The following is a 21,034-nucleotide window of genomic DNA, read 5'->3' on the forward strand; positions in this document are numbered from 1 at the left end:
TTTAATTATTTTCTACCCTCTTTTATTTTTGTTTATTATATTATTTTTTATAATTTATCTTTCCTATCCAATTGTGCCTTGTATGTCAGAAGTATTGAGTTTAGATTACAATGCCTTGGTGTTTGTAAATGAATTATCTTAAACAAAAAACACAGGAAAAGTCCTTCCGCCCACATGACGTTACGGCCGTAGCTGCGTGATGACGTAGGCACTAGGCAGTTGGATATGCTACAAATAGAGAAGCTAGCAGTTAGCCAAGAAAAAGCTGAAAAACAAAAGTGAATAAAATGTTGTTATGGATGAGGGGAAATGACAAAAAAAGAGACAGAAGCTACAAAGGTAGAACAAGAGGCTTCAGCACAATCAGCAACTCCCGCTGAAACAGACAGACTCGAACCAGGTGCAGCAAAAAACCGTCACCATGGTAACTAAAGTCACTGTTGCCATGGTAATGTTAACCTTCAAGCTCTAACCTAGCTCAGTGTGTACATTCAGCCAGCTTGTTGCTTCATTGGTTTGGACTCTGGGTATGTTTTGTTTGTTTTAAACTGGACATTTAGCTACTAAAATCTTGAGTAAGCTTGAGTAGTTAAATTGCCACTAAACTAAAGTGTCATTAGTTTTTCAAGTATTGGACAAGATAGATAGATAGATGTTCTTTATTGATCCCAAACTGGGACATTCTTGTGTTGCAGCAGCAGCAGGTTATCCAGGCAATGTACAGGATCATTAAATATACATATCAACACTAGAGATAAATATCTATAGTATACACAATATAAAGAATATATTACTAACTTATATAATTTATATATTACTAACTTACTTAGAAGATATAAAAATAGAATAACAAAAACATACTATATACATTAGCATAAGTGTGCAAGTTACAGTTTTTGTTGTAAAATAAAAATTGACGGATGTAGTAAACCGATATGCAAATTAAATGTCGACCTGACAACCTATGTAATTTTATTTATTTATTTTGTGTAAAGTAAAGAGACAGCTACTTGGGCCGCTACCTGTGTGCAGTTCTGAACATTTCTGTATATACCTGAGAAGTTCTGGAAACTACATAAGGGAGCTGCAGTCCTCTGGACTGGGAATTTACCAGTTTGTGCCACAAGGTGTGGCCAAAAATCCACTATGGTCAAGGTGGTTGCAGAGGTTTTCATCTCTAAACAGACTGCAGTGTGTGTCTGCAAGTTCTGAATGTGTTTCTCATCTTTTTCTGAGGTTAGCCTTGTTTGGGTTGGCTGTAAACAACAGACCTTGGCATTGTGATCAAAAAGAATTATTTGCATGTTTTCTTAGTTTTCATCTGTTTATTGAGAACAAGTAGTCTTGAAGGGAAATGAAAAGGTTATAGTACTTATTTTAAAGAGTAGTTGTTACAAGATTGCATCCAAAGTCAGTGAGACTTCAGCTTTGCAACAAGAAAAGCCTGGTGGATGTTTAAATAGAACACAACTGATCCAAACAAAATTACATTTATTATTTATTCAATTTATGTTCAAACTTTTAAAGTGAAAGCATCTTTTTATTTCCTTCGTTAAGAGAAGCCTGGATGACTGGCAGAGAAAAGTCAAACATGGCCGGCCCATTGGATGCTATCAGTGGCTTGAAGAACTACACCACCTGTCTGTGCTCTCATGAAGTTTAACAAGCCTGCAGTCCTGCTTTACAGGTAACGATACTCATTCAGCTGGTTTAGAGGACAGATATGAAAGTAATAATGCATTTATTTAACAGTGGATTAATAAAGATGTCTAATTAGTTTTTATATTTATTTATAAAATCTAATGAATGACAGAGTAGATTATACTATTTTCCCTATTTGTTTGAATTTCATCTCTTCTGTATCATGTGATTGTAAGCCTGTAGTAACTCAGAGAGAGCCTTCCTAAAACAAATCACTTTTATAACCTTCTTAGGTTGGGAATTGCGCAGGACGTGGTGATAAATCATGTGTTAAACAAACAGAATTTAGAAGAACATCCTCACTGTATTGGAAATCAAAGGCCAAGCTAAAATCACCACAAACTTGAAGCCATAAAAATATGAAATTGCCGCCTTATTAATATTGAAGCCATGCAAAAACTCCTAAGAGTACAGAGAACAAATACATGTCTGTATCACACCTGACACTGAGGAGGTCCACAGGTGCCACATGAGGGCAGTGTAGGTTTGGTAATGTTGAGGGAACTCCACCAGTCCAGCACACAGAGCAACACATTTAACATCCAGACAAAACAAAACTTCTGAGTGACACAAACTCTTTTATCTAAAATGAGAAACTGAAAGTGCAGTTTTAGTATGTATAAAGTATAAATGCTTCACTGTTACAGTTTTAGTATAATGCCCCACTGAGCTATATATATTGCCAAGAAACCTATGAGCAGATCTCTGGTAAACACAAGATTTAAAGTGGTGCTTTTGTGTGATTCTCTTTGTGTCAAAACTTAGTTTCACAGATCTTTCGATTAAATTGACTAATCGATTAGTCGACAAAGAATTTCTTTGGTCGAGGAGAGCCCTAATTTTTATATTAACAATGGTTCAAAATGACTTGTATGTAACATAAACGTAATGTCGCTTGTAGTGATAAACTCACAGAGAATTGACATATCAACTTTATAAGGTTATAATGTGTCTTTGTTGTGTTTACAGCTTGTTCCCCAAGTTGCAAAAATATCAATCAGTACAGCTTTAAGTTGAATCCAGCCTAGTAGCCAAATTGAAATGCTCATAAACATACTATAGCAGCCACAGAGGAGGACTCATAATGGGCCACTGTCTGTGTTGTCTGCTTGTCTCAAGTGGTCAGTAATTTGGGACGTGATGTCACATAAAACTCCCGAGCTTCCTCAGTGTCCTCCTCATATTGTACAGTGGATGGAGAGCTCCCCACTGCGTCATTTACTGTCTTTAATGGTGATGGAGACAATTGCTCATTTATCACGAGAAGTGGTGCAGTGTGCGTCTACAATGGCCCTCCTCCATAGGGCCTCAGTCTTATTCACACACTGAAGATCCATTCTCACACTAATGATCAGCCAGATGCGTCAGTTTTACTGCCCGATGGGTTCAGACTGCAAGGAATGAGCTCTTTTACACGCTGCAGCTGGCCTCGCTTAAAAAATAGCATTTTTGTTTTGTCATGATTATGCAACTCCAGCTTTTTTCTCTTAATAATTGTTGAGAAAAAGTGCAGTTGGACGAAAGGAAACCAGCTTCGGCACAGAGCATTGCTGTGCAGGAGGAGTAGCAGGGGTGCTTAGAGATGATAATCTGTTATAGAGTTGTGAGCTTCCTAATTGTGCTTTCATGAGATGCCGTTGATTAATGGACTGGTTGACAGACATCCTGTGAATGTTGTCCACATGTGCACTGTCCACAGGGGTGCTGAAGAATCCACTCCAGCCTTCCAGCAGCATTGTGGAGGCTCTTTTCTGAGAGTAGGGGAGCAAGAGAGGAGGAGGAGGAGGAGGAGGGAGGGGTGGAAGAAAAGGAGTGGGAGCAGAGAAAAGAGAATTAAACTTTGAGGCTTTCGGCAGCGCTGTTGTAAAGGGGAGTGAATGAGAGCGGGGGCCGTGCAGCCAGCCACATGGGCCGTTCTCACTCGGGATAATGGAGGCCTTTCTGTGGTTCTTAACCCCCTTGTCGCATGCTGGGAACGGGCAGCCGTCCGCCCACCGCTCACAACAGACACGCTCAGACACGCTCACCCGCTGGATAATTGAATTTTACACCCAGGAAAGTCACCCCCTTTCCTGGCCGGGTCCCCCGCTACACGTGGCCCTGACAGGAACTCTCCCAGGATCAACATCTCATCCAGGGAAAGAGTCCGAGTCAGGCCCAGTGGTAGTTTTAGAAAGAGAGAGGGAAACGGTGCTGTGATGTGAAGGAGACACTTGTTGTTAGTTGGCTGGTCCAAACTAAAACATCTCAACAACTGTTGGATGGATTGTTATGAAACTTTGCACGGACATTCGTGCTCCCCAGAGGTTGAATCCTAATTACTCACTTTTCCTCTTCCATGAGTTTGACATTTGTGGTTTTGAGTGAAATGTCTCAACCACTGTTAGATGGATTGCAATGAGTTTTGGTGCCAACACTCCTGTCCCCCTCTGGGTGAATTGTAACAACTTTGGTCATCCCTTAACTTTTCATCTAGCGCCATCATCAGGTCAAATTTTCATTGTTTGTTACTTTGGTTTATGACTTCATACCGTACCTGCAAAGCTAACTACATTCCCATCGGCCTCAGCTATACTTTGTCTTTAACGTTGGATGGCTGTGTGTCTGGCCTCTCCGGTCCAGCTTTCACTGCAGGGCAGGTTTCCACCCGGTGCCGTACACACCGGCTGTGACCGTTCTGTCATCCGCACGGCGATTGCCTCATTAGCGTTGTGGTTCTCTTATAGCTTTTAAATCTGATGCATTGCCAAATATGTGCTTTTGCTTTTGGCTTCGACACCAAATCCTCCGCCATCGTCTTGTCTATCAACTCTCTCTCTCGTCCAGTGTGTGAAATCGGACTTCTGCTACTCTGTGCTGAGACTCCGTATGGAGCAGACACTTACACTTTCAGTTTGCAGTGTCTGTCGTCCAACTGTTATATTGAAAACACGGCACTGATACGCTCAAATTAACTAAATGGATTTATTTTCTAGAAAAAAAAGCAAAACAACAGTTGGGGCGGTTGGCAACTAATGTAATCCGTGTATGCACCGCTGAAGCCTCTCAGAGCTACTAGCATGGCTGCAGATTCTGACCTGATGGAAACACACTGAATTAACATAAACATTTAGGACTTCCTCCTGATTGACTTGCAGCCTCTGCTGAATTTCATTTGTGTAAAAAAAGCTTCAGAATCCCCCCTCATGTTCGTCTGCTTCTCTTTATTGACGTCTTCTGCTTTGTGAAGGGTCCAGATTTAATAAGAGAAATCAATAAGGGATACAGGCTGGATATGTGTCACTCAGGAAAAGAGAAAGTGTACCTAATATTTTGTGCCCGAGTGTATGCTTCTGAACATTTAAACTTATAAAAGTTGGGTTTATCAATGCCTCTGATTGGTTATAAACGAATTGCATGCTGTAAATGGGCTTGACAGCTGTTTTATCACCTTTGCCGAGCATGCAACAGACAACAGAGAGGCATAGTGTTACCTGCAGGTGGACACTGTTTTGTAGTGCCACCTTGTTTCCTACACATGTGGTAAAGATGGAGATTAGATTGAGTGTGTTTTAAGGCAGAGAGAGTTGAGGTCCCTAACTGAGGGGGATGACATGGTGTATTGTTGATGTGAGGAGAGAGCGATCCGGGCCCTCCCTCCTCACCTTCAGGCTGATGATCCCGTCGAGCAGGGGGACCTGCTTCACCGCCCTCACCAGCTCTCTGAGCAAACACAAAAGGTGTTTCCTCCCTGCAGCCGTGGTCACTTTCACCTGTCAGTCAGACTTTCTCTGTGTCACCCCGGGTCTGAGGAGGCTCCAGGTGAGCGCTGGATAACGGCTCCTTCTGAAGAGCCTTCTTTTCCTCAGTGTCAGATTCTAAAGTATCACCAAAATCCTGCATTTACTATACAGTGGTTTACCACCAAAACTTCCAAGCCCAGCATATTCAGTGTGTGTATATAAGTGTAACAATGGATGTCTAATGACCATCTTATCAGCTCAGAACAGGGGTGCCCAAACTTTTTCCCTGGTAAGCCAAAACTGAAACTTAATGGTGGGCCACGGGCCAAAAGCAAACACCTATTGTATTTTATTGTATTGTTAAGATGCAAAGTAGTACTAGGATACCAAGTTCCCTTAATTGAAATGGCTTTTTGTCCGTGTGCCACTGTCTCTGCCTCTCCATTTTTTTCTTACCTTACTCAAACCCAAACTGACTTCCTGCGCAAAGTGTTACTCATATTATAAAAAATAATTAATGAATAGGGATCCTTTTAAATATATATATTTTTTTTGCTAGAAACATCTGGAGGGCCAAATCGAACCGTATGGTGGGCAGACCCCACTTTGGGCAGCTCTGGTTCAGACTAAGGGCGTAATTTCATACGGTGGAAATTACGTCCTTATGTTGAATGTTGAACACTGGACTAAGGGGATAAACGTCTTGCTCAAGGGAACTGCAGCAGCATTAATTAAAGTACTGGAGCACAACAATGATTAACCTCCACAACCCAGACGTTTTCACATCATTACTGAATTAATAACAGTAACTGTAAACTATTTAAACTAGGACATATGTTACATATAGAGTATTGTTGTTCACAGGTGTCTCTCCCAAACATCAATCATCAGGTGTGTTTCATCTCCTCTTCGTGTTTGCCTTTTAAGCCGTCCTCAGGTCTGTGTTTACCCAGCCGTCACTGGCAGAACGTACAGTGTACTGTAGCTGCAGGAACACGGAGACTTAATGAAAACTCTGTGATTGACTGACATTCATGCTGCTTGTCACACAATACCTGACGATGCCTACATGACTGCCCACACCAAACACAGAGGGACTGTCACTCTGCAACAGATAATCACAACAGAGTCATTTCCTCACTATACATGCGTAATGTAGTTCACCATCACTGTCAGTGCCACACTTATTGTCACACATGAATTTCACAAAAATGGTGATCAAATTTTATAAACTATAAACTATAAAAACCTAAGGAACCATGTCATACTAGCTTGTCACAAAGGAGGTTAAATAACGCTCCAAACGTACGCTACATTTTGGCGAGGAAAAACCAGCATGGCCATTTTCAAAGGGGTCCCTCGACCTCTGACCTCCAGATATGTGAATGAAAATGGGTTCTATGGGTACCCATGAGTCTCCCCTTTACAGACATGCCCACTTTATGATAATCACATGCAGTTTGGGGGCAAGTCATAGTCAAGTCAGCACACTGACACACTGACAGCTGTTGTTGCCTGTTGGGCTGCAGTTTGCCATGTTATGATTTGAGCATATTTTTCATGCTAAATGCAGTACCTGTGAGGGTTTCTGGACAATATCTGTCATTGTTTTGTCTTGTTAATTGATTTCCAGGTATAAATATATACATACATTTGCATAAAGCAGCATATTGGCCCACTCCCATGTTGATAAGAGTATTAAATAATTGACAAATCTCCCTTTAAGGTGTGTTTTGAACAGATACAAAAAATGTGTGATTAATTTGCGATTAATCGCGATTAACTATGGACAATCATGGGCTTAATCACGATTAAATATTTTAATCGATTGACAGCCCTAATCATAAGGTGAGTTGAGGTTATAACTCTATTAATAAGCTCATGATAGGACTCCCATCTCTTATCAAATTTCTTCTTTTGTAACCTTGGAGAGGAGGTTATCTGCTCCATCTCGTGTATATGCCAGATTCTTTGGGTCCACAAATTGTACGTGGGTGGTTTTGACTTTAACCAATTAATATTAACACGATTTGCTCCAACAATTTGATTCTAAATTCTTATTTTCACTACAAAAACATGTTCAACAAGTGGTCTCTGTTGGAGGAAACGCTCCCAAATATTGATGTGTTGGTAGACTCTGACTGTAACTCTCTCTCTACCAGCAGAGGACGACATTCGCCCGGCAACCTCCCTCCCATCAGCCCCCTCTTCCTCCTCCTCCTCCTCCTCCTCCTCCTCCAGTCAACCTCCTCTGTCCCCAGCGACGGCCCCTCCCATCAAAGCCATAACCTCTCCTAATCCCCCCCACCCCTTGTTGCCCTGGAGACGGCTCAGACGAGCAGGTGATGCATTGACAGGGAGCAGATGGTTCCCTGTGGAGGTAAGCATGGCTGAACAATGCTTCCATATTCATCATAAAGTCTCGCTTACTCTCTGCGTCGCCCTCCTTCAACTGCGAGTACACACATAACTTCAAAGTTGAGTGAATCATGCTTTCACCGACACACACACACACACACACACACAGATATTTGTTCAAGTAGTGCTGATTGAAAGCGACCACATTCTGATGGGTCTGTCAATACGGCGAAGTTTGTGCAGACTGAGCGAGGTGATAATGTTGTGACGGGTTATTGTGATAAATAGAAGCTCCTGCGTTTACAGTACATCGGAGGGCAGACAAGTAAAGTAAAGACAAACAATAGCGGTGCCTCGGCCTCCCCGCGCTTGTCGTCTGCAGGTGTTTTCGGGCTTTTCGCCGCAGTAACTCACTCCTCTAAAGAAGCTCCTTCTTTATCCCCTGTCTCCCCTGGAGATAAAGTACAGACACCCCACTCTCCCTGTCTCTTTCTTTCAGCTAACTCCTGAATAATCCAGCAACAATACAGGGCTCTGAGGCGGTGTGCAGCGATTCGCCGGAGGCCTGACTTGTTTTGGGGTGCAGCGGGGGGGCGGGGGGGGCGGGGGGGGGATGGCATTATGGAGATCAGCTAATGCATGTAAAACACTGCATCCATTTTTTTCTTTTTTTTTTTTATTGGAACAAGTGGTAAAGAAAAAAGTGCGGCACAATAGAGGCCTCGGAGCGCTACGCTTAACCCACCACACCTGGAGCACACAACAGGGGGTGAGAGTGGCAGCCCTCCTCCCCTCTCCTGCCTCACCCATCATCACCAGCACCTATCAATACAAGCTGTAAGGAGTTTGGTTGGGCTTCGGGAGGAGGGGGGCTGCCTGTATTCACGGCCTGACTATGATAAAGACGCACAGTGAGGAGCCATTCAAGAGCCCTGTGCCCATAATGGAGTCACTAATAGGTGCCTATTCAGCAAGGAAAGTGTTTTCTGGAGGAGGAAAAAAAAGTTTGGGGAAGCAACAATCACTTTGTCTGCTGCCTTGTGTATGTAAAATTTATGCAGCGCTCCACCCCTCCACCCTTCTCCAACTCTTTTTGCTGTCTTTTTTTCTTTCTTTAAAGAGCGTCGCCCGTGAATAGACGACATGCATAGTTTGGAGTCTTCCTTTCATCCTTACTCGAAAATAAATTGAATGGTCTGTTCTCGAGTGAGTGCAGTCCAGCGGCAGGAATACACACTCTCTTTTTCACCTCCCCGGCTCCATAAAACTGTTAGCCATATTCACAGGTGGCCAACTTTTATTTAAAGTATCTTTGTGACTGGATTTCATCATTTACATTTGAGGTACTGATGTGTGTCTAGTAAGCAGATGTGAGGAAACGCTGGACAGAGTTAATGAGCAAGCCTGGAAAGAGTGTAAAAAACATCACACAAAGGTAGATTACATTTTAGTTAAATTGTACTTATGTACTGTACATGGAGGTAAAAATTACTGCATGAACATTTAAAGGGATAGTTTGGGTGTTTATCCGTTTAACTATCCCTTTAAAGGTTCTCTATACGATATTCAGAGCATTAATATAGCAGCAACTGTTTGCTATGTAAAGATATAAAGGAGCAATGTCTACCTGAGCAGAGAATGAAGCCACTCTCCCTCTGTGTGTGACGTAATCCGAGCTTCTCTGTGCTTTGTTAGCCGGGCCGGCCGTTCTTGTATGTTAGTACATGTGAGTCCCTGCGTGTGTGCCCACTGGCTAGCTAACGGCCGCTGCTCTGCACTGTGGTTATATGGCTGTTGCCGTTGATAACGCTGTCCCGACCATCTAGTTCCCCCTCAGGTAAACACTGTTTGCACTCTTCGTGCTGTTAGCAGCAGGCTTCACCATGTTGGGAGCCGTGTGGAGGCAATCCCTCATTCATAGATATGCTCTGAATTTCGAATTTAGCACCTTTAAAGATAAAAAAACAGCAAAAAAAAGTTTAAAGAGTCCGTGTCAGTGGGGGCTCTGGGCCTGGTTGCAGATGGGAAGGAGCTGGTTTTATGGCGTGAAGTTTTGGTCTTGAGACCGCAGCACATATCTGATACCTCATGAGTCGGGATGATATAATAAAATGTGACTTACATGATCTCGGTTCTAGTAAATCCAAAGTGTGACAGGGTTGGATTGTGAGCATGGCGTAGGAGTTTACAATTAACAACTTGAGGAGAATTTCTCCTGTTTGTGATGAAACTTGTTTGTCATGCTTGAACTTCCGTTCGGAGCTTGAAAATAAGTTTCCACACAGATCTGGTCAATGTTTGTCGTGTAATAACAATTTAAATGTGGAGAGATTTAAAATGCATCTGTGGCTGCTGTTGAGGCCTGAAAGCTGCCATCGCTTTGCTTCTAGCAGCTATATTTTCTGCGGACCCCCCCCCCCCCGCCTCCCCCTTGGTCCCGAGGCACCGGGGGAGCAGACCTCGTGGGTGAGCTGACTAATCTTGAAATGCTGGAACCATATTGAAAAGAGGGGGAATGAACTGAGAAATACTGGGACCATATTGTGCTGCGTGTCAAAGGGCTTAGCTGACAGATTGATGAGATGAGGAAATAACGGAGCAAACCGGGGGGGCGGCAGGAGGGAGTCGATGGAGGGGTGGGGGGGGTCCCAGCATGGCATGGCAACCAGGGTTTGGAGTCAGAGCAGGACTCCCCGCAGGCCTGCCGGGCAGAGCCGGCGCAGGTCAACGCTCTTTGATTCTGGGTCCCGCTGCCGACAAAGAGCAGCACGCAGTGGGCTGGGCTGCTTTCCTTAGAACAGCATGAAAGCCCTTGTAATTGTATTTTTATGTGTTTTGTGAGAGGCTTTGTCAGCTTTGTGTGCTGATGTATGTGTTTATTTGTGTGTGAGAGGGAGCTTCTTTGTCTATTTTTAAGTCTAATTGAGAGAAAAGATTGAAAATTAAGTACATATTCATCTTAAAAGCACAGAACCTTTATTTTGTCTTGTTGTAGTTGTTTGATTCAACTGTTGTACCTCAGCCAGATGTTATATTAGCTGTTCAACTACCAATAAACTGGTACATAAAGGATATTTTTTTACTTTTTAAAGTCTAACAGAGAGAAAAGATTGAACATTAAAGCAGCTGTAATCAAAATGTTGATCATTATATGACAACTTGTACTGTATGTGAAAAGGGTTGCTCGTAGTGAAGAACCCATAGAGAATCATCCAACTCTGCAGTTTTAGCGTCTTTCAGCTCATTGTTTTGAGTTTCCAGGCTGTAACTTAACTGTTTGGATTCACTCTCACTGTTCTCAGTCATTTTAAGATGCAACAGGCAGCTGTTTTCAGTGAAAAAGCTAAAAAACAAAACACTGTGCACTACCTGCCCGGCATCAAATGGTAGACAGATAGAGGTAGCAACTTGCTAGTAGAGCATTTAGTAGCTAAAGATCCAGATATTTCTCTCAGGAGTTGGTGGAGACCATAAACAGAGCAGGTTTATCAGGTGGACACACACAACTCCAAATGAACTCTAATGTTACTCTGATACATTTTGTTTTTAAACTTGTTTCCACTACCCACCTACTGACCAGAAGATTATTTATTGCACCTTTAAATGTCGATCTTAAGAGCTTCTTAAATTTATATCTGTACAGGGGAAATCATTGATCAACATCACTATAAATGCGTTTTAAATAGTATGATTTGGTGCACGTGTTTGGGAATTAGTGAGCATACGACTGGATAAATGAGACCTAGATTATACTCTATGAGTTGTCTCCGACTCGACAGTTTGTAAACGGATGTTTTGATTTATTTTGTTGTCGAACGTGGCCTCCATTTAATTCATTTCATCAAGGATTTACTCTGTTTTCGGATTCTTCGTTCACAGTGGAGGCATGCGAGAAAAACAAAGTTTTCTTCAAAGAATTCAAGGTAACGGGTCACGAGTAATTGATAAACAAATGGTCATTTTGTGGGTGAAGTGTTCCTTTAAAATAACAATATAACAGACTTCATGTAAAATCAAAACAAGAGTAAACAGGTGAGGATTAAAAAGATAAAGAATAGAGTAAGTCAAGCAGTACACATAGTAGACAATATATAAAACTACCAGTTTGTATTGTGTTGATTATTCAATGCAATAAAAACTGTATTAAAATATCTCAAAGATACACAAGCTTGTTCTGACAACCCATGCTCTCTTCATATAAAAAAACCAAAAAAAAAAGCATTCACATCCGTGCCACAAAACTACTGCGATTTCCATCCCTACTTCCCCTCACACAATGCATTTTCTGGCAGTGTCTTAGCAACTGGTATTGTGGCGTCTGGATTACCCAAAAAGCACTGCAGAGCCCCCGTAGGGTGGAACAGAGGGAGACCTCGGAGGGAGTGTGCTTTAGGAAGGGAGATGTCAAGGAGAGGTTGATCTCAGATGGTCCCAAGAAGCTTTAACACATGTCACTAGTTGTACTATTATGATCAGAGGATTTTCATGTTTTGTCTTTATTTATTTATTTATTTGTCAGTTTTAGAGAAATTTAATGTAGCAGATTATTCTTTTCGCAGCTTCTGCAGAGGACAAAATCTTTAAAAACTAGAACAATTTGTTGTAGCTGAAGTGGGACATGGGTTGTGAGGGGGGTGGCTCCACTACAAGTGTTTGGTCTGGTCACCATGGAAAACACTGACTACTCCCCATTTGTCCACAGCCTTTGTTAATATTACACCAAGAGCGTATTTACCAGCTTTTTCCTGCACTACAAATCTTCAGATGAAGATCCTCAAACTCAAGTCACTCTCTAGATAATAAGCTTTGATTGGAGATACAGATAGAGGGCTGTTGCACACACACACACACACACACACACACACACACACACGGCTGAGCTCTGATTTGTGGAATTGATAGGCTCCATTATTTCCACAGAGCTCGCCACTATATGCCCTGTAATGTAATTAAAGCTAGGAGATTTATGCTGCTGTGTAGCAGCCCAGAACCTGATCCATGTTGTGTCTGGAGTCGGGCTGAAAAGCCTTCTCTCTGTCCAGCTGCTCCTGATTTCTGCTCTGGCCTCTGTCACTGTGCGGGGCTACAGCGCTGTTCACTTCTTAATTGAAAGCTTTGGTTTATTGTAGGCCTCGTTTGTGCGTCGCATGTGGAGGGAACACAGCGTTTACGCATAGGCGCAGTTTGAACTTTAAGACGAGGGGCCACAAAAAAAACATCTAGAGGGACTGTAATGTGTACAACACAGAGAGGTCTAGTGTATTGGGATGCTGTGAGTATCCTACATACTACTCTATTGTCCTAACTGAATGTGACGCGAGTGTCAGCGACAAAATCAGTTTGATTGCTTTGTTTTCTATACTGGAATGTCCACACTGGCTATGAGTTGGAGGGAGATCGCTTGAAGGTTTCCTACTTGCTGTTGACTATATTTCATGTAATTTACGGTAAATATCACAATATTAAATGTGAAGATGAAATGAAGATAGCAAGTATCACCCATCTTTTAAGTGGTTACGTCTCCCGTCTGATCTCGAGCGTACAGCTGATTTGAAATTTGAAGCAAACTCAGACTCTTGTGTGCTCTTTTGCTTGCCAAGGAAACGATATGCATGAGGGAGTTGCACCAGTTTAGCAGGATGGTAATTATTAACAGCCATAAGCCATTTAAATAGAGCATTTTTAACCTCCCACAGAGAGAGGCTCAGTTCCTTTTTGAATCAGTCAGCTACAAAGCGTGAAGGTATATTATTGAACTTTTCTTTTGGCGTAATGTTTTCTCGTTGCTTTAGCGGTCAAATGTTCACATTTTTACAAAGAAGATGAGTAAAGTGAAAGATGAGCTCATTGGATATGTCTGCTGTGGAGAGAAGAGGAGCTCCAGAGCCTCACTGGGAAAACAGACCTTCCAGAAATCAGGATTTCCAGCATCCCCGGAGGCTCCTGGCTCGGCCGAGGCGTCCCGTCAGCACGAGCACCTGGCGGCCTGACGTCTCCCGCTCTGCCCAGCACGCTCACAGGGTGAGTCCATCCATGCCCACCCAGCTCTTCCTAAAACCCACAGCTGAGCGGCCTGCTGCCGCCACCGCCCACAACTCCAATATCCCGAATGAAAGACACGTCAAACGCTGCTGAATGAGCCCCATGCAGAGAACATGAGAGAGAAGATCCGTAAGACCCGGAGCATCTGTCCACCTCTCTGACACTAATGAATGTTAAGTAGGTTAGCTGCTGGTGTGCCACTGTCCCACAGGTCATTGTGACCGGTGGTGGCAGCGGGGCTGTGCTTTTGTCAGGGTGCGCCAACCCCCTGTGAGACATCTCAAATGGCTGGACCGCTTACTCCTGCACACAATCCCAGCACCAATAGTTGCCATATTGATCCTCCTTGCTTGCAGATTAAAGCATAAAAGGAGCTCTGTCCTGCCAGCGGGGGTCCCCACTGACTCCCAGAGCTCATTTCAGGGTCAGAGAGTCCTTGCAGCCTCCTGACCCGAACCCAAACGTGAACACTAACAAACGCCGGTGCGAGGCAGGACAGAAACCTTTCCAGGGATGAACCCCATTAAACAGGATTGGTCGGATGCTCACATTCACGGCTCATTATAGCTGACCCCGGGCTTTCTCTCTCTCAATCTCGGGTGCTCTCCTATTCTGTCGCCGCAGCTAACCTGGCCAAAGCCATGCTGAGGTGGTCACACTCGCCCCTTTTGTGTGCCATTGATAGCTCGGCCGTTTGCTTGATTGTTTTCTGAACTGGATCTCCTCGTCAGTTGTGTTGTGGAGTTCCTGTGGTGTGCTTTTAAAGTTTTTGTCTGGGCTTTAGAAACTGTGTAGCTCTTTTGTCTCAATGTTTGCCGGTTTATCCACAAATCCGGCAGCTGATTTACGTGTTTGTGATCTCGAGCGCCGCCGCTATCACTGCAGTGTCACAGTTGAACTGGATGCATTTACACTGAGAGTGAAAGCAGAGATGTTTGGGTATCACAGTAAATGTGGAAGTTTTTCAGTCTGAAAGTGGTTATGGCACATGATTTGGGGGAAAAATAACATTAAGGTAGTGCTTCTGTTTGACCTCCACAGTCTGAATGTGAAAGAGCTGTGTGGAATAACTGATTAAACCCAGCAGGAATTAACTTGCTAGCTCATGATTTTCTGTATATCATCAAATATGGGAAAGTGAAAACACATAGTCAAAGTGTATCTTCGCCCAGGAAACTATACTGTTTTGGTTCCTCTTACTGCTGTAATAGTGTTGTTTTATAGTGTGTGTACATTAAGCCACTAGTTGCCACAGTTGGCAGTTGGTGGATACCAAAAACGGAGCTAACATTGAGTGAATACTGGACTTAGATTCGACATGTGGCGAGAAAAAAGATAATGATAATGTTTCTCCGTAACTTCTGGATGTATAAATAAGCAACTGTTAGCAAACAAGTTCATCATATCAACTTAAAAGGTGGTGATGTTGTGTTCACAACTTGTTTCTGCTAATCCAAATTATTAGATAGAGCAGGTTTAAGACATTTGATTTCATGGTGTAGAGGCTTGTGGATTCTGGTTTCCATTTTTTCCAGAGTTGATAACACAAGACGGAAAACTAATTAAAAACTGGACTAATATTTGTTGAAAAGTTTTGGAGAATTTATCCTAATTTTAATGGAATTTGATGACTATATTTCAATATTTAAGGGCTTTAAACATGAAATCCTTTATATACATGAATAGGGGTGGGGGAAAAAATTGAAACAGCATTGTATCACGATATTTAGCGTGGCGATATTGTATCGATACACAGACGTCAAGTATCGATCTTTTATTGTCTAAACTATTAACCTCTTAACAATCTGACGGCCGCTATTCTCTGTTCTATTCTCTATTTTCTTTCAGAGGTTGTAGCAGGTTCAGTCTTAAAGGTAGATAGAATACTGGTATCATATGAAATTAGAAAAACTAAGGAATCCATTGGTACCAAACATGTCATACTAGCTCGTTGGTAAGAACGCTAAATAACGCTCCAAGTTTAAACAACATTTTTAGCGAGGAAAAACTGCCATGACCATTCTCAAAGGGGTCCCTTGACCTTTGACTTCAAGATATGTGAATGAAAACTCTGAGATGAACAGAGTGAAAACTGTATCTTATTAGATATAACAGATGTTGACAAAATGCATAATTTGCAGTTGAAAAAAGGTAATAAATCACAATATATCTTATTGCAATACTCAGCATATTGCAAAATGTTTAAAATCGCAATAAGGTTGAATCGTGACTTAAGTATCATGATAATATTGTATCACAGGGCCTCTGGTGATTCCCACCCCTGCACATTACAGTGTTATACGCAAGTTTACATGTAAGGTGCAACTGCAGTATATGTGTATAATGTGTGTGTTGGCGTGTCCTTGGCGCTGACCTCACCAGGATGCAGCTCTGATCTGTGGCTCTCTGTTCAGTGCCTGCTCCCTTAATTAAACGTTGATTAAATGCCTATTAATGTGCCCTGACTCACAGACGGGGTGTAATCAGGTGAAACAGAATTAATAAAACATCCAGCGTAGTGCTCAGGAGAAAAGGAAGGACTCCCCTGAGAAAGACAGACAGATGGCGGCAGCAGTCACCAGAGAGGAGAAGGGAGAGTGGGAGAGAGGGGATGAAGCAAAGACCAGTCACCACTTTGGTGATTAGCTCTAAATTGGTAATTTGATCCAGCCCGTTCCACCTACTCATTATTGATAAGACCGACTGTTTTGACCATATTCCCCCCTGCTGGCTCAGACCGGCACCACAGCGCTTCCTGTCTGCTCGAGCCTTACCAGCCCACGCTGCTCTGCCGCTCAATGCATCTGACAGGAAGTACCTTGAGGTGGAGTTTTTCGTGGTAAAAGGGGGAGATGCACGCCGTCGACACATGCACAGTGGAAATCCCATCTGCTAGGAATCTCCCTAATCTCATCATCTTAATTGAACAAGGAAAAGAGGAGCAGCAATCGCTTTAGACAAACCCTATATGGGATTATGGGTTGTATTTGTGATGATGGGTCAAACGATGACATCAAAGACAGAAAGAGGCCATTGAGTGATGCTCCTGTGTTTGAGCTAATGGAAGGCTGGCTTTGGTCGTGGCGTGGTTTTACAAATAGATGTTATTTTGATACTTTAAGGATGTCATTTTATTCTTTATTTTCGTCAAAGTCAGGGCTCCAGACTAACTTTTTACATGGGTTGCACCAGCACATAATTTAAGTGCACCCAAAATTTTTCACAGTGCCTTTTGGCAGCAATAATACATTTTAAGTGTTTTGTCAGTTACCACAGGCCAACTCTAGGGGTGGCACGATACCAGAACATTAATAGTCGATACCAATACCAGTGAAATTCCACAATTCTTGATACCAAGTAAAGCAATAAATCCCATGTACTTCAACATCCACTACTTTATTACCGTTTGCATACTGTTTTTTGTTAGGAAGTTAAACAGGTCATACTTTTCTCTCTATTATCTATTTTTTTATTGCTGTGAAAACATCTCCTTCAAACAACTGGATTTATTCAAGTTTCTCACCAAAAACTACATTTTACAAGATTAGATTTGAACTAGGGCTGTCAATCAATTAAGATATTTAATTGGGATTAATGGTATGATTGTCCATAGTTAATTGCGATTAATTGCAAATTAATAAAAAAATGGTATCTGTTCAAAATGTACCTTAAAGGGAGATTTGTCAAGTCAGAAACCCTCACAGGTACTGCATTTAGCATAGAAAATATGATCAAATCATAACATGGCCCAACAGGCAACAACAGCTGTCAGTGTGTCAGTGTGCTGACTTGACTATGACTTGCCCCAAACTGCATGTGATTATCATAAAGTGGGCATGTCTGTAAAGGGGAGACTCGTTGGTACCCATAGAACCCATTTTCATTCACATAACTGGAGGTCAGAGGTCAAGGGACCCCTTTGAAAATGGCCATGCCAGTTTTTCCTCGCCAAAATTTAGCAGAAGGTTGGAGCGTTGTTTAACCTCCTTCCTGACAAGCTAGTATGACATGGTTGGTTGGTACCAATGGATTCCTTAGATTTTCTAGTTATATATGCTGCTTGAAAACTGAGCCCGCTAAAACCTAAAAATCACAAGTTGCGGTAATGCGTTGAAGAAATTAGGAGCGTTAAAACCAATTTGCGTTAACGCGTTATAACTTAAGCTTTGACAGCCCTAGTTTATAGCTTAAAAAAGCACATCTTTTAAGTGTGCAGTTCCTCTTTACTCATAGTGAAACCACGATACTTTAAATAGAATTAAATAATAAAAAAGAAGCATTCTGCAATCTATTTGAACATTTCTCATTCATTTCCTTATTCAATTGAATTTTGGCCTCTTTCCTTTGCCTTATTTTCTGTTTCTGTTCACGTAATTTCTCCACATTGTTGTGGTTTTTTTTCCAACCCAACCCCCCAGCCACTTCATCCTTTACTGTCTCAACATGTACTTGATTTCACATTCACCATATAATTAGTAACAACAAGGTCATCGGGCAGCAAGCACCCATGATTCACTGGGAAATTACTTGTTGTTCATTATTCGGCTGCAATTAAGGCTTCTATTAAGGATGGAGAGCTTGTGAGGTATTTCTGGCACTATGTGCGTAATCACATGTTACGTGCTTTTGTTAAATACAACAGGTAAATGAAGCCAACAGACAAAGGCGCTGAGATGGCCAGACCTGACGCTGCCCTCTAGCCTCTCACGGTGGCACTGAATGGGCTCGAGAGTCTGGCACAAGCTGGCAGAGAGCTCCAAACCAGACAGTGCACTCCACACACACATCAAGCTTCATTGTCCTCCCACGCTGCGAGCCCCTCTTGGCCCCTGTCACCCACTCTAGCGTGGGGTTACAGCCCATGAATGAGGGGGTGAGTCCTGGGAGGATCTGCTCTCTTGCTCCCTGGAGTGGACCGGCTCTGGAGCTGACTCGGGGCTTCTGGAAGCTGCAAAGAGAGATGGATGAGCCGCTCTGCTGACTGCTTGTGATGTGTCGCCAGTGATTGATGAGTTAACACAGCGGCCCCTGCTCCACGGGTCAAACCGATGCACCCGTACTATAAAACCACCATACTGTCCCGAGGCAGCTACATGTTAGAAAGAAAGAGGAAAATAGATGAGGAGCAGACGTTTAGTAAACTGAGCAGATGTTGGAGGGCGGCTGCGTGGGAGAGCAGACTCCATCATCGAGTCCAGTAGCTCAAACCTCTGGAAGAGTCTCACAGCAGCTCCATAAGCAAGACAGAGGGGTTATTAATGCAACTGGTGGGGGTTTGAATGTCTCTGCAGAGCCCTCTCACTGTGTGGCTTTATATTTGTTTTGCCAGGCTTCAGTCATTGTCCTCAGCCCGGGGGCCCACGGAGACTGAGCTACTGAAAACACTTCATTTCTGAACTCTTCTGATAGATCAATCTCAATCTGACTCTGATAAATGGACTTTTAAATTTGTACCAGTGCCCTCTTTCTGTAATCAATTTATATTTATTTGGCTTCTTTTCTCTCTCTTCTTTCCTTGCAGAGCCCCATTTATGTGTCCTTTGTCAGCAAGGCCATCTTGTGGGATAGAGGACTCTGCCACCACACTGTGAGTGCCCGAATACTGTTTGAACTTAATAGCAAGAAGGCCTTTTTTATATTCCTCTCCCAAATGTCTCCTTTGATACCTTTTTTTTCTGAGGCTTTTTCGTATGCACCTGGGTTATTATCGTACTGACTGACTGATCGTACTGACTGAAACTAAAACGAAAATAAGCAGTAAAAACAATATCCTTTAAGAAAAACTAAACTGAAACCTTATTGCCTGTTTAAAAATTCTAATAAAAATAAAATAAAAATGAATGGAAATTAATTTCAGATTTAATTTTTTTTTTTTTAAATAAATCACTACAGAAAAAAGGAGAGCGCATGAATTTACGTCAGATCTCATGACTTTGAACCATAGAAATTGCTTCACATCGGACACTAAAGTATCGTGAAGATTAAACATATTATGGTCATTCCTACACAGTTCTCCAACCATGTATTCTGTGTGTATATGTAGCTACATACTTCTGAGACAGTATACCTGGTTCTCATTTGGCTGTTCAATACAAAGATTCGACTTCCTTCTTTTCTCTTCATATAGATCAATCAGAAAATCCATTGGCCTGAGTTTCAGTGATGATTTTGACCACATTAAGAGTCAAATGCGTCCGCCACAGTTTCATAATGAACCACAAATATTATAATAAAGATATCGCTGCGCTCTCTCTTCCTGTGGGGAGGAATTGTGCTACCGGCGCGACTGTCAACAGGTGCAGACTGTCCTCAGTGTGAGGGGTCCGCAGCGATGTCGGCAACCCACTCGACACGTCTTGAAACACAGGGCCCGACTCATTTACCAGGCTTGGGTGTGACTTTTTTGCTGTGTCTTCACCATTCATATCTATATAACCAATGTGTTTATGATTAAGTTGTTTACAATAGCACAAAGTTCTCCATAGATCTAGCCTCTTAAAATGAAAAACGACATCATCAGGGGTCACTGATTATGATTCGACTCATCAACTTTCAGGGAGCAGTCCTATGAAAGTACTTCTTTTGTCAACAGTCCTAAACCCGAAGATATCTAATTACAATAATAAAAAAAAACAGCACATTTGATAAGCTGAACCAGCAAACGTTTGGCTTTTTTCCCTCGACAAACGATGTGTTATTGAACTTATATTCACTGATTTGAAGTTCTGATTCAGTAAAGATTCCAAATTAAACCCGATCCCAACATATTCCTGCCTTTCCTCTAACAAGTAAAAAGAAACACACACACACACACACACACACACACACACACACTTGTCTTCTTCTTTCTCTCGTCCAACACTCAGAAGTCCCCACCTCTCCCCTTTGCTGAAAAGAGTCTGGGAGTGGATGTGCCACAATTAACAGTGGGGTTGCCATGGGGACAGCAGAGTTGTGTGGGCTGGCTTCCTGTCTTGGCCTCTGGTTAAACAAACAAGTAAAGTCGGCAGACAAAGACGCTCGCTGGTCCTTACAGCCTCATTTACATCCTCAACTGCCTTCAGCACTTCTACATTCAGCTAGTGGATCAGGCCTGGCATCACCCTCTGCCACCCTCCACCTCTCTCCACCTCTCTGCTATATGTAATAAATCAGCAGGGCATTGTGAGGGTGAAACTGCTCCCGTCATGCAGCGACACAACTTTTACAAC

At 42.5% G+C, this 21,034-nt stretch overlaps 1 protein-coding gene across 12 annotated transcripts in view; it reads left to right on the top strand.

The window, feature by feature from the left end:
• Nucleotides 1-239: 239 nt before the first annotated feature.
• Nucleotides 240-21,034, top strand: part of LOC141761660 (uncharacterized) — a 68,715-nt gene continuing 47,920 nt past the window's right edge. For 4 of the 12 annotated variants that reach the window (XM_074625168.1, XM_074625169.1, XM_074625167.1 and 1 more), the window contains exons 1-2: nucleotides 13,462-13,802; nucleotides 19,345-19,410. In XM_074625168.1, coding sequence (XP_074481269.1) covers nucleotides 13,620-13,802; nucleotides 19,345-19,410 — 249 coding nt within the window. In that variant the 5' untranslated portion in view covers nucleotides 13,462-13,619. Of the gene's footprint in view, nucleotides 528-1,557; nucleotides 1,688-7,585; nucleotides 7,804-13,461; nucleotides 13,803-19,344; nucleotides 19,411-21,034 lie in introns of those variants that run through there. The other 8 variants (XM_074625172.1, XM_074625171.1, XM_074625173.1 and 5 more) reach the window with 8 other exon arrangements.

This window comes from Sebastes fasciatus, chromosome 23 (genome assembly GCF_043250625.1).
Source record: "Sebastes fasciatus isolate fSebFas1 chromosome 23, fSebFas1.pri, whole genome shotgun sequence".
Classification (NCBI taxonomy): Eukaryota; Metazoa; Chordata; class Actinopteri; order Perciformes; family Sebastidae; genus Sebastes; species Sebastes fasciatus.